Source organism: Formica exsecta, unplaced genomic scaffold, assembly GCF_003651465.1.
Source record: "Formica exsecta isolate Colony F162 unplaced genomic scaffold, ASM365146v1 scaffold80, whole genome shotgun sequence".
Taxonomy (NCBI): Eukaryota; Metazoa; Arthropoda; class Insecta; order Hymenoptera; family Formicidae; genus Formica; species Formica exsecta.
In genome coordinates, this window is record NW_021853570.1 from 1,921,905 (window position 1) to 1,933,723 (window position 11,819).

General features: G+C 33.5%; 3 protein-coding genes and 1 long non-coding RNA gene across 5 annotated transcripts in view; 2 read left to right on the top strand and 2 right to left on the bottom strand.

Moving 5' to 3' along the window:
• Positions 1 to 4,036: 4,036 nt before the first annotated feature.
• On the bottom strand, positions 4,037 to 5,311 carry LOC115244254. The gene is made up of 3 exons (XR_003885339.1): positions 5,263 to 5,311; positions 4,922 to 5,048; positions 4,037 to 4,384 (listed from the first exon to the last, which is right to left on the bottom strand). It is a non-coding gene; the product is annotated as an uncharacterized LOC115244254 (long non-coding RNA).
• A 128-nt stretch (positions 5,312 to 5,439) lies between these two features.
• Positions 5,440 to 7,662, top strand: LOC115244247 (golgin-45-like). Its single transcript, XM_029821761.1, has 6 exons — positions 5,440 to 5,642; positions 5,854 to 6,398; positions 6,492 to 6,691; positions 6,831 to 6,959; positions 7,052 to 7,274; positions 7,353 to 7,662. Exons 1-6 carry the CDS (start codon positions 5,594 to 5,596, stop codon positions 7,515 to 7,517), a joined length of 1,311 nt encoding a protein of 436 aa, XP_029677621.1. The 5' UTR covers positions 5,440 to 5,593; the 3' UTR covers positions 7,518 to 7,662.
• A 530-nt stretch (positions 7,663 to 8,192) lies between these two features.
• LOC115244251 (S-methyl-5'-thioadenosine phosphorylase-like) lies at positions 8,193 to 10,107 on the bottom strand. Its single transcript, XM_029821764.1, has 5 exons — positions 9,926 to 10,107; positions 9,306 to 9,466; positions 8,830 to 9,050; positions 8,565 to 8,767; positions 8,193 to 8,469 (listed from the first exon to the last, which is right to left on the bottom strand). Exons 1-5 carry the CDS (start codon positions 9,941 to 9,943, stop codon positions 8,221 to 8,223), a joined length of 852 nt encoding a protein of 283 aa, XP_029677624.1. The 5' UTR covers positions 9,944 to 10,107; the 3' UTR covers positions 8,193 to 8,220.
• Positions 10,108 to 10,262: 155 nt separating this feature from the next.
• LOC115244253 (splicing factor 3B subunit 6) overlaps positions 10,263 to 11,819 on the top strand; it is a 3,792-nt gene continuing 2,235 nt past the window's right edge. Inside the window, exons 1-4 of one of the 2 annotated variants that reach the window (XM_029821770.1) lie at positions 10,263 to 10,435; positions 10,562 to 10,680; positions 10,774 to 10,859; positions 11,054 to 11,394. In XM_029821770.1, coding sequence (XP_029677630.1) covers positions 10,403 to 10,435; positions 10,562 to 10,680; positions 10,774 to 10,859; positions 11,054 to 11,193 — 378 coding nt within the window. In that variant the 5' untranslated portion in view covers positions 10,263 to 10,402 and the 3' untranslated portion in view covers positions 11,194 to 11,394. Of the gene's footprint in view, positions 10,436 to 10,561; positions 10,681 to 10,773; positions 10,860 to 11,053; positions 11,395 to 11,819 lie in introns of those variants that run through there. The other variant, XM_029821772.1, reaches the window with a different exon arrangement.

Below are 11,819 nucleotides of genomic sequence, written 5' to 3' on the forward strand. Positions count from 1 at the left end.
GGTCCATTTATACGAGCGAATATTACAGGAGCGCAGTCGAGGGGCGGCTTGTTATCCGCTCATTGAAGTTAACCACGGGGCTAAGTGCGCGCGGGGATGACGGCGGAGGCGGCGAGGGCTGGAGGGTCGGTGGGTGCGCTTGTGGTACGGTAGGGAGAAGGAGGTGAGGAGGAAACGGAGATAGAGAGAAGCGGTTTGCGCGAAAGCCCGCGAGCCAATAAGAGGCCGGATCGCGTCGCCGCAGAGTAAATCTCACGGGGATGCTTTCCGCCGGATTATTCGACCGAGATTGAAAAGTTAGCGTTGGCTAGTTCGCGGCCTATCCATGGATCACCCCGCCGCCCTTCCATATATCTCGCCGATCTCCCAGTGTACCTATATGAAAAAATGCGTTTCTATAAAATAGTAGATTGTATAGATTGAAACTTTATATTCTACATTTAATAATCAAGCTTTAAAAAATTAACTATTTTGCATCAATTGTTTTGCATTTATTTAACATTATACGGAGATTATGCAAAATATATCTCACCTCTATTTGATTAAATTTTAATGACGAGCTTTTTATTATGACAATTTTCCTTTGGCAAACATCATCATTTTTGCGGGTTCTTAATTTTCAGCATATGAATATCTATGTGGTCTCCTTAACTGGGATAGAATCGCAGCTAAAACTTGCAAACGAGCCGGGTCAAGCGTGTATAACTGAAGATATTTACTTCTGTGTAACGCCGCGATGTTTGCGCTGTTTACTGACTGGTAAGCACTTTGAGATTCTCTGACATGTGGATAATTAATGCCCGCGACCAGAGCCAACGTGAATATTTGCGAGGTCGGACGCAAAAGTGCAATGCCATACAAAAATAAATAAATACGGAAAAACTTCAAACGTCTGATATCGAAAACTGCGCGATTGAGAAAAGGTATAAATGTACTATTTCACATCAATTAATTTAAAATGGATTTCTTTCAATACTTCAAGACTTCAATTTGCGAGCTTTAATTATCACAAAATAAAATTCAACAAAAAATTTAAGAAGTTGTAATGAATGATAATTAAAAGAGTAAAATCTATAAAAAAAAAGATTGAGCTACCTTATAATAATAATTAAAAGAAAACGTATAATTTTTTTATATACTTTATATGTATTCATGTGTGTGTTTGTATATGTCGATGGTGTAAAAAGAAACCTCGGAAAATTCATCGGAAGCAAAAGAGATGATACTTTTGAATAGGTCGGTGAAAATGAAAGAGGGCGACGAAGAGAAGAAAGTTTCCGGATAACCGACGCGGAAATACGCGGATAATGACTACTTTCTCATATCTTAATTACGGAATAATTAATTGAAATGTTTTGCCGTATACGCGAGGGTACTCGACTAAAATGAGATGCGGCGAAGGCTGCTGCTTTTTCCTCCAACGAGAAGGAATACCTCGCTTTACGCGGTAGAAATTTCTTTCCTTTCGCATTCTAGACGATTCTATGCGCGAGAAATTAAGTAGGAAACTCTTCGCAAGTAAATTCTCGGTTAATTAATTGGCAGACGAGCTTAATTGATCTATGATTTTGAGAAGAGATCCGTTAAATTAACCCCATAAAATATGTTCGTAGAAATATGGAATAATAGTATTAATAGCGATAAGCATGCTAATAGATTTTAAACTTGGTTAATTTCTCGATTTATAAAGAATACGAGAAACAAAAGCATAATTAAATTGTATTTTATCTCAGGGCTCATATATTTTTCTTAAAAGCATTCAGTATATAATTTGATATAGAAATGAATTATCTGATTCATCTCCTCTTACTCGTAATAATGTTAAAGTTAAAATTTGATCTTTTTGATTCATAGAAAAACTAACTAAATTTTATTTTATGTTTGCTTTGAGATAATTTTTTTAGATAAATTAGAACAGATAACTAGTTGTATATATTTTTTTTTTCGTTTGCCAGCTCCAGCATTTTCTGTTAGTCGCGCATCGTTTCCACCCAGTAGTCGTGTCAATATCTCGAAACCCCTTTGGACACTTCGTTATTCGTTATCGTGACACAGCCACTGTTGTAGTGCTAACGGAACAATAGCAAGCCAGAAAAAGTTATATCGCGCGCTGATGCAAAGCGAGGACGCGCCTTTGTTAGCGTTCAATTGTTCTCTCTTTGTTCCAGACATTGTTTCCGGTAACTCTTTCGCGGTAACAAGGAAGAAGCTCAATTAGAACGGTTTGAGGGCTTAAACGCCCAGAGGCTGCTATGGTTTAAGAGGCAAGAATGCGACACTGACACCGGTCTTAAAACATTGTTACAGCAAGCAGATTCTCTTAATCGCGCCAGCGCTAAGGCGGTTATTGATTACGCGCGCGCGCGCGCGGCGTTTTTACCGAGAATATAAATTCATTCGAGTACAAAATTCAATTTATACGCGTGATTTAAATGCCACATAAGTATTCAACCATTTGCAATTCTTAATAAAATATATTTGAACAAAAAAAAAAAAAAAAAAAAAAAAAGAAAAAGAAAAAAAAACATAAGTTTCGGAACTATAGAATTAAGCACCGATGACACTTAATCACACATAAATAAAGTTTTCGAATATCTACGCGTAATTACGTATACATCAATATAAAATTATATATTCTAATCTTTTATATTATAATAATAAACGTTTATAAAATACGTTGACAATTTACTTAGCTTGGTGTATATATATTCATACCTGATTGAAAAGATGTTCCTTATTAAGTGGATTTTAGTCTATATCGCCGTATAATATAAGGAAGTATCATATGTTCCTGCGCAGGCGTCACTCTCCGCCGACACAGTAATTTTCTCCTTCTGTTATCCTGTCGCGTTGCCGTTCCTATCTCAGAACCACCGTTATCTTTCGGCCGTTGCAGTAATTTCCAACGTTCCGACGGAATAATCGGCGGAAAGATGCCTCGTTGACGATCCTGAATCGGAGACGAATTATTGATTAACGTCGTAAAAATACGGTATTCCATCGTCTATCCATTACTTATCATACCTGTGCAGGAGGCGAGTTATCAGGATATACGAAGTATCGGCCTGCGGTCATTGCCCTCGTCCAGATGGGTCCAGGGATGGAACAACAAGAAACGTCTAGGAGAAACTCCGTTGCACGTATGGTGCCCTAGTGGAAAAACAAGACCGTGCTTTGAAGCACAAATTGGGATAAATCCTGTTACTGTGTTGCAATTAATATTCACCGCAATCAAACACCTCTCATCGTTATTTAAAAGTAAAGTGGATGTTCGCAAGTAGTTAATTTCCTAGTAAATGTTTGTAGTTTAAATCTGTTCTTTTCTTTTCAAAATGTGTGGCTTACATTATCTTAAATGTAAAAGAGCCTACAAATCTCTTTATTATATATATAAACTTTTCTCAATAGTATATTTTCTATACATTATTAGAATAAATTTTCTGGAGTTTTAATAATGTATTCCAAAATATTATAATGCATCAATATAACGTTAAATATTAATGTTAAATTGTAGATAACTATTGGCGAGAGAAATCACTCGCGCACATACAATCGTGTGAAACGTTATCAACGTGGAGTAAACAGTATGTTTGTTGCAGTGCAGTCGAATGTGTTGGTGTTCGCGTCACCGATACAGTTGTGTAGTATGTTGTAGCGTTATTGGAAATATGCTCGAATATTTGGATATTTTTTCGGGCTCGGCTGCGTATCGTTTCATGATCGCCTGTGATCGGCGCCTGAAATTAAGACGCACGGAAGACGAATTGCGATCAATAAAAAAAAGTACAATACAATAAAACGGCATCTATTCATCTTATCTTTCGTCTTGACTCATTTTTCTGAACCATCTCATATAATCTTTACGCATAATTCTCTATCCTTTGTTCTCAAAGGCGTCCGATCAAAAGCGGTTAACTTTATCGAAAAAAAGGATCATATGTCTAAGAGCATCTTAAACACTTTCCGTCTATTCTTGTAGGTCGACAAAACCGCCGCTTTCGCGACGCATAAAGTATAATTTATGTAGATAATACCCAGGCGCGCGCAAATCGCACCGCGACGTCCTGTTATCCTGGCGCTCCTGGAACACCCTCCTACTCCAGAGAGTCCTATCGCGGTTCCCGGAAGTCAGGTGCGCGGCGGAGAGAGCGAGAGCGTTCCTGAGTTATAGCTTCCTGGTGGCGCGAATGCTTCTGGCGCCACTCTCTTGACGAGTGACAGGACATTGACGAGCGTGTCGGAAGGATCAAGGCTCGGTGATGCTCGTCGTCGGTCTGACGCAGTTGATCGGCTCGGTGTCGCGACGAAAATTCGACTCCCTGCATGCGGCCCTGTTACGGGGGATGCTTGCCGTTCGAAAGCGCATACGCCGCGGGGGTGGGAGCTGGGGATGAAAAAAAATCTTTCCTCACATGCTATCCTGATGCTGAGAATATTTGCGAGAAACGAACGCGTGCCGATTGGTCGTTGCGAAATTTTTGCGGCTTCAATTGATGTTTGTTTAACGGAATAGTGCTCAAGTAAAATTCTTCAAGCGCTCTGAAGATGTGAATTTCTATAGAAAAGACACTATATTATATAGTTCTCTGTCAATTTCATTCGCTATTGCGAATTATCTGATACTTATTTATGATCATATTTATAGTATTTGAATTTGATAACGTATATTTAGGGTTAGGTCATCGACTTGCTGATAATTACGATAAAATTGCAATATCTTTATTTTTTGATCGATCCACGAAGATCGTGTTTGATCGAGAAAATTACTATATTGTTATGCTTATAAATAGATAATTTTGATACATATAGATTTCATCTATCTCATTCTATTTAACCAGATCTAACATTCCACAAGTTGTTGCTTCTACGAATCCTTCGAGAAAATATTGTTTCGTCTATATGAGACCTGACATATACTTACAAGGATAACAGGGAAGATGGGGATACATTTTCTTCAGGATATTTCTTCAGGATATGCTTTTGGGAGCCAGGATCGCGTATTCCTCAGAAATATTTTACGTCTTGATCTTGATACTCGATCTTAGATCCTTGAAGTTATCTTTGTGTTAGTTTGATATGGCATAATTTTTACGTGCTTCGCGCCTTTTTATCGCCGATAAAAATTATACACATATATATCTTAATATATTTTCGTGTAGAGTGCATTTCAAAACGCGCGTAGATAATATTTTAGGAATAGATATCTTTTTTAAGATATAAATATTGAATAAAAATTTTTTTCTCTGTAAAAAGATACATTACCTTTCTCATTGCAGTTACGTATGTGTGCATCTATTGCATCAGAACGTAGCCTACAAATATGGCGTAAACGCTTGGTACAGACATTCTCCGAATGAGGGCATTGTCCAGCATTGTGGTTTGTGGCGCAATCTCGTATCACCTTATATCCCCTCACCCCTGCTCTCCCCTCCTTCGTTGCCTTTAACATACATGCATATATATATAGCTATATGGAATGACTATTAGCTAAAAGCCCATTTGCGTTATATTCGCGTAAAGTGTATAAATAAATATTAAATACATGATATTATAACAGATTGTATATTTGCAATAAGTGTGTACACTGCCAAACATGAGTATCCCTGCAAATTTTAAGAAACACAGTACTCACTGTCAACCAGGTTGGTTCTATTAATCTTATTGTAAATAATAATATAAAGATAACACAAAATGACAAATTGATAATTGAAGTTAATGAGGATAAAAATGTATTATTAGCATTAATAAACTATTTGGATTATGTATATAATGCCATATGGATGCAGAAAGAACAAAAGAATTGTAATATTTCAATTAATAATTATTACAATTATATTTTCTCTCTTTTCCAAGATGTTCACGTAATGAATTGCGTTGAACGAACGCAGGGAGATGGCATGGAAAATGTGATAGCGGACAAGGTTGAGAGTAAGCAAAGCCGAAGTCGTTTAGGGGATACTCTCATTTATCATCCTACAAATCTGAAACAATTAAGATCGACCCCTCCAGTCACTCCCACTGGTACAATAGTAAATCTAGTGCCAAAGAATATTGATAATATAAAACAAGAGAGACGTATCTTGCATTCCTTAAAGTCGAAAGAACCAAAGTTTGTACCATATGAGCCTTACAAGGCAGCTGTTAATCCTATAGTACCATTTGAAAAAAAGAACAAGAAATTGTTTAGGAATGAGTCGCGAATGAATGTTACCATTGCACAGGTTGCTGCAATGAAAATCCAAGATAACGATATGAGATTAAAAGATTGTGTGAAGGAAAATATGGAAAAAGTACTGGAAAATGAATGGGACAGTGAGAAACGAGTGTATGAGGCTGAAATCCGCAAGCTAAAGGAAGAAAACAGTCAACTTGAAACTCAGTTGAAATTTCAAGCACAGGTACAAAATGATTATCCATTTCAATCTAAAAACAAATTTTATCATATTTAATATTTATAATTTATGTAAAAATGTATATTCTTACATATACAGGTCAATGGTGAATTGAAGAACTTGTTAGTTGCCGCAGTAGGAGAGGATTTGGAAACAAGAGTTCATCTGTTAACTGAGGATAAATTGCAACTTGCCAGAGCTCTGTTGAATTCGGCACAACATTTATCTACGCATCAAGAACAAACAGAATGGTTGGCAGGCCAGTGTGAAGTTTGGAGAAGTAAATTTCTAGCTAGTAGGTAATTAACAGTTATTTCCAAGATTATATGGAATTGTTGCAGTTTCTATTTTGATTTGTCTCATAAAATTTTTATAATAAATTATTCCATCAAATTTTAATGAAACAGTGATATGTCACTAAAGTAAAACTTATTACAGCTTAATGGTGGAAGATTTGGCAAGATGGAAGGCTGCACTTTGTCAGAGAACAACAGAACTGCAGGAAACTATAAAACGATTATTAGAAGAACATAATGGTATTCGTGATACATCCCTTAAAACATATAGGTACATATAAGTTTTATAGATATATTATGAACACATGCTACACTGTATCTATATAATTTGATCAAATTAATGAACAAGTTTTATTTCTTTAGAATGCTCACGATTCTACGAGAGAAATTCGATCCTATAGGAATATCTGGCAAAAAACATGAATTAGTGAGCACTAATATCATAGATTTGGCACAAGGATGTTGTCAACTGACAGAAATCCTGAAAGGCAGTCTTCTCAGTGGTATCCCAGATTCAGAATTACGGAAGGAAATTAATATAATTGGTTTAGATATGAAAACACTCGCTGAAAACAACGCGGAGAAGGTAAGGCTGCTCGACTATTCAACCTTTATGAGAAGATATATCATTTTGATCTAATAAATTAATATTTAAATATTGCAGTTGCTAATGAATCAAAAATTACCCATGACTGGGAGAGAAGATATTGCCTGTTCTGCGGTGATGGGGGCGGCGGTCGCAGTTGGCGGGCAAATGTTTCTTCCACGATCTGATACTAATAATATGACATGTTGTCCGCATTGCAGTGGCGAAATTAAACAGATTTAAAAACAACTCCACTTTTATGTCTTCCATCTGACATTTTTTACATTAAATATGTTGAATATTTTTTCATATTTGATTGCCGATGTAGTTGTGATTCTTTTATTTGTAATTAAGAATTACTTTTTTGATAAAATATATATGCACAAAATTGTACTAATATTTAATTATATCTATAATATCTCTATAAGCTAAGATCAGAATTTAAATAAATGTTTCATTATCTATTTAATTTTATAAATTTGTTTCTTATATATCATTTATTTCAAATAACGATAAAGCATTTATTTTATTCTATGGTTACTTGTTTTTTCCTATGGTACTGATGAGATAGTGTTAAAAATTAGTAGAGTCTGATCATTAGGACGTTATGGATCAAATGGATCAATGTTTTTGAATTATATTTTGATTTGTTAATTTGGGATACCATGTATATATGTAGATGTGTATATATAAAGTATTTTATTTTCATCAATATACACAAGACACTCTACATATATATATATATGTGTGTGTGTATTTGCAGTTATATAAAAATTGCTATAATATATAAATGTGACTTTCTTTATATAAAAGTTCCTATACAAACGATATAAAAATTTGAGCACATGGAATGTGTATACAATAAAGTTTTGTACATTTCTTAGGCTCTAATGATTATCATTTATGATCATGTATTATATATATATATATAATATTTCTATATATTTTATAATTTATAAATACTATCCAATAAAATAAATATTACCTTCAATTTAAGAATATCCTGCTTCCATTCTCCAGAACCAATAATTTTTACTGTTTCTAGTAATACATTTGTTATTTTATCAACATTTTGTTTGAATACAACTAGGACATCAGCTGCATTAACATTATCTTCACAATCTCTCCAACAATCGTAATCAGTTGCCATTGCTACAGCTGCATACAAGAGACCTGCTTCTTTCGCTAAGAATACCTGATTTGTGACAAAATATAAATAGTTACAAAAGTTATATTCCTAAAATATATATAGTTATTAATTTATATATGAGTTTATTATGATATACAGACCTCTGGACATATAGTCATGCTAACTAAATGTCCACCCCAGAGACGTAGAGCATTACTTTCTGCTTTAGAGGAAAAACGTGGTCCTTCAATGGTTACTATTGTCCCACCTTTCCTTATATTATATCCTAATTTTTTTGCAGCTTGTATTAAGATTTCAGATGTTCGTGGATCAAATGCAGGTTCCATTGGTACATGGCATACTCCTATAATTTTATAAGCATTGTATTTTATTTATACATATAACAAATATATAAAATCTATTTACCGCTGTATTTGACAGATGTTCCATCATAGAGTGTAGGTTTTCTAGCAAAAGTTCTGTCTATGAAGCTATCAGGTACAACTAATTGTCCTCTACTGATAGATTCTGTCAATGATCCACATGCAGTAGATGCCAATACATGAGTACATCCGGCAAGTCGCAATGCTTCTATATTAGCACGGTAATTAACCCCAGTAGGATTTATCTTATGTCCCTCACCATGTCTGTATCAAGCCAAAAAAGAAGAATGTCAATTAATATAATTTAAACAAATATGATAAATGGGGAAAAAAATTGTTGTTGATAAATAATAAATAAATAATAAAATCATAATAGCCAAAAGGCCAATAAGAACCTAAATACAGATATCGATGTATAACTCTATGATTGCATGATTGCAATGATTGCATTTTTCTAATATACAATATAAAAAAATAGATATACAAATCATGAATCAAAAAACTTGTTTAGAATTTTACCTGGATAACAACACTATATTTATTCCATCAATGCATCCATAATAAAGATCACTAGAGGGATATCCAAAATCATTTTTTGCATTCTCACGACTTACAGTATTATTACAATTGAATGTTTTGTGCAGACAATCACCCAGACCTGAGCCACTTATTATTCCTACCTAGAATTTAAAAATATATTAATAACATCAATATAACAATTTTATATTATTTTAAACAAAAAGAATATTTGGAATATATTGGGACCCATAATACACAGATAACATAAGGTATGTTAAAATATCTTTCTATGTACACATATATTTTTTGAAAATAGTTCTTTTCAATTATTTATCTCTTACAGATCTATTTTTATCAGCATTAAGTTTATTATTGTCAATCACTTTGAGAATACTAAATAACTTTGATAAGAATATATATATATATATATATTCATGTGATTATTTGTTTTATTTATCAACTCTGATTTTTTTAAAACGGCTAATTCTTGTATTGTAAAAATATAATATATGATATATTAATGTGTATGTGTGTTTATTCTACTATTCTCTTATCCTCCACAATTAGAATTCAGTCATTGATGAATTTTTATAATGCTGGTTAAAAATAAACATTTTTACCTTAATTTGATTTGCCATATTAAGATATTTGATTTATTATCTTGAATCTGCAATATAATCGTTTAAATCACCGAATGATCGCACTTGTGCGTGATCGCGAACTGCGTATTATATAATTCTTCTACTTTGATTATTAACAGGCACACCCGGCAATACTCGCCTGATCGTGCTGATTAGATATGATAGAAAAAAAATCGGCATAGATTATATAAATATAACAGAAGAGAGATTTCTTACGTCTTTTGCATAGAAAATAAGTTTTATCATCATAAATTTTATATATCTATGGTCTACATGTAGGAACAGAGAATTTATTTTTCAACGTTGGTAGCTCTTAAATAAAGCTTCACATTTCCACCGCTCGAGAGCTCCAAAAGCAATTTGAAGTTTATCTGGATACATCATTAGGTTATTCTATAGATATTCCAAATTTTATTATTTTACAAGAATTTTAGTAGAAAAAATTAACTTGCAAAAATGACTATGGCAATGTTGCAACGCCGTGCTAATGTAAGTATAGAACATTTGCATATGATATGACAAATCGTCTTGACCGATGCTAACTCTAACCTAATCTAACCTCTCATATATGTGTATTATATATTAGTTGTTATAAATGTGAAATTTTTGCTCAAGGTACGGTTGCCACCCGAAGTAAACAGAGTGTTGTATATCAGAAACCTACCATACAAGATTACAGCTGAAGAAATGTATGATATATTTGGAAAATATGGAGCTATCAGACAAATTAGGGTGTAAGTAATGTATTATGGACAATGTATTCGAGTAGAGTAAAAATCTCTCTCTCTCTCTCTGACATATTTATTAAAAATATGTTTCTCTTTCAGAGGTAACACAGCAGAGACAAGAGGCACAGCATTTGTTGTATACGAAGATATATTTGATGCAAAGAATGCGTGTGATCATTTAAGTGGTTTCAACGTATGGGGTGTAAGTAATGTATTATGGACAATGTATTCGAGTAGAGTAAAAATCTCTCTCTCTCTGACAAATTTTTGCTAAAAATATGTTTCTCTTTCAGAGGTAACACAGCAGAGACAAGAGGCACAGCATTTGTTGTATACGAAGATATATTTGATGCAAAGAATGCGTGTGATCATTTAAGTGGTTTCAACGTATGTAATCGTTATTTAGTGGTTCTGTATTATCAGAGTAACAAAGCATTTAAGCGAATTGACGTTGATAAAAAGATGGAAGATCTAGATAAATTGAAAACAAAGTATAATCTAAATGATGAGAAAAAGTAATTGGTCAAATATTTGTACAATATATATTTTTTTTTATATAAAAGATAGTTGCGTGTATGTCTGCATGTGGTTTATATATGTAACACACTTTTTAAGTTACATTATGTTTTATATGTAACAATTGAACAGATGAATGAATGTATAGTAAAAAAATGTTAATTAAGAATAATATAAATAAAATAAACTTTAAGTTATATGAAACAGATTTGTATAAAATTTTCTGGTAGTTTTAAAAAGTTATTTCTATTTTTCTTCTGAATTTTTAGATTTTTATTACATAAGCTTACTTATTCTTGTTTTTTTTTTATTTATTTTTTTTCGCATGTGTTTAATTAATTACCTGACTGACAGAATTTGCGATGATACACGTGGCTTTTGTTGATGCGTGCTTACTAACACCTGTCATTGATACATGATATCTGTGTAACTTAATCGGTCGTCTCGTCTCCACATTCATATTTTGTAAGCCGAGCCTGATCCGTCTACATGCCGGCCACGTTTCTTTACATTTAGATGTTATCATTGAGTATCAGCAGCTACCTGAGAAAAACAGCTGTTTTTGTGTCATCAATTATCATAAAGTAATAATGTTTAATTCGATCGGATAAAAAAAAAAAAAAAAGAGT

Bases quoted from the DNA above. Each gene is read 5' to 3' on its own strand.
- LOC115244247 (XM_029821761.1), top strand. From the start codon at position 5,594: ATGAGTATCCCTGCAAATTTTAAGAAACACAGTACTCACTGTCAACCA. The intron at 5,643-5,853 runs GTTGGTTCTATT...CTCTTTTCCAAG, and splicing joins CAGTACTCACTGTCAACCAG to ATGTTCACGTAATGAATTGC. The intron at 6,692-6,830 runs GTAATTAACAGT...AACTTATTACAG, and splicing joins AGTAAATTTCTAGCTAGTAG to CTTAATGGTGGAAGATTTGG.
- LOC115244251 (XM_029821764.1), bottom strand. The intron at 8,768-8,829 runs GTAAATAGATTT...ATAAAATTATAG, and splicing joins AACATCTGTCAAATACAGCG to GAGTATGCCATGTACCAATG. The intron at 8,470-8,564 runs GTCTGTATATCA...GTCACAAATCAG, and splicing joins GCATGACTATATGTCCAGAG to GTATTCTTAGCGAAAGAAGC.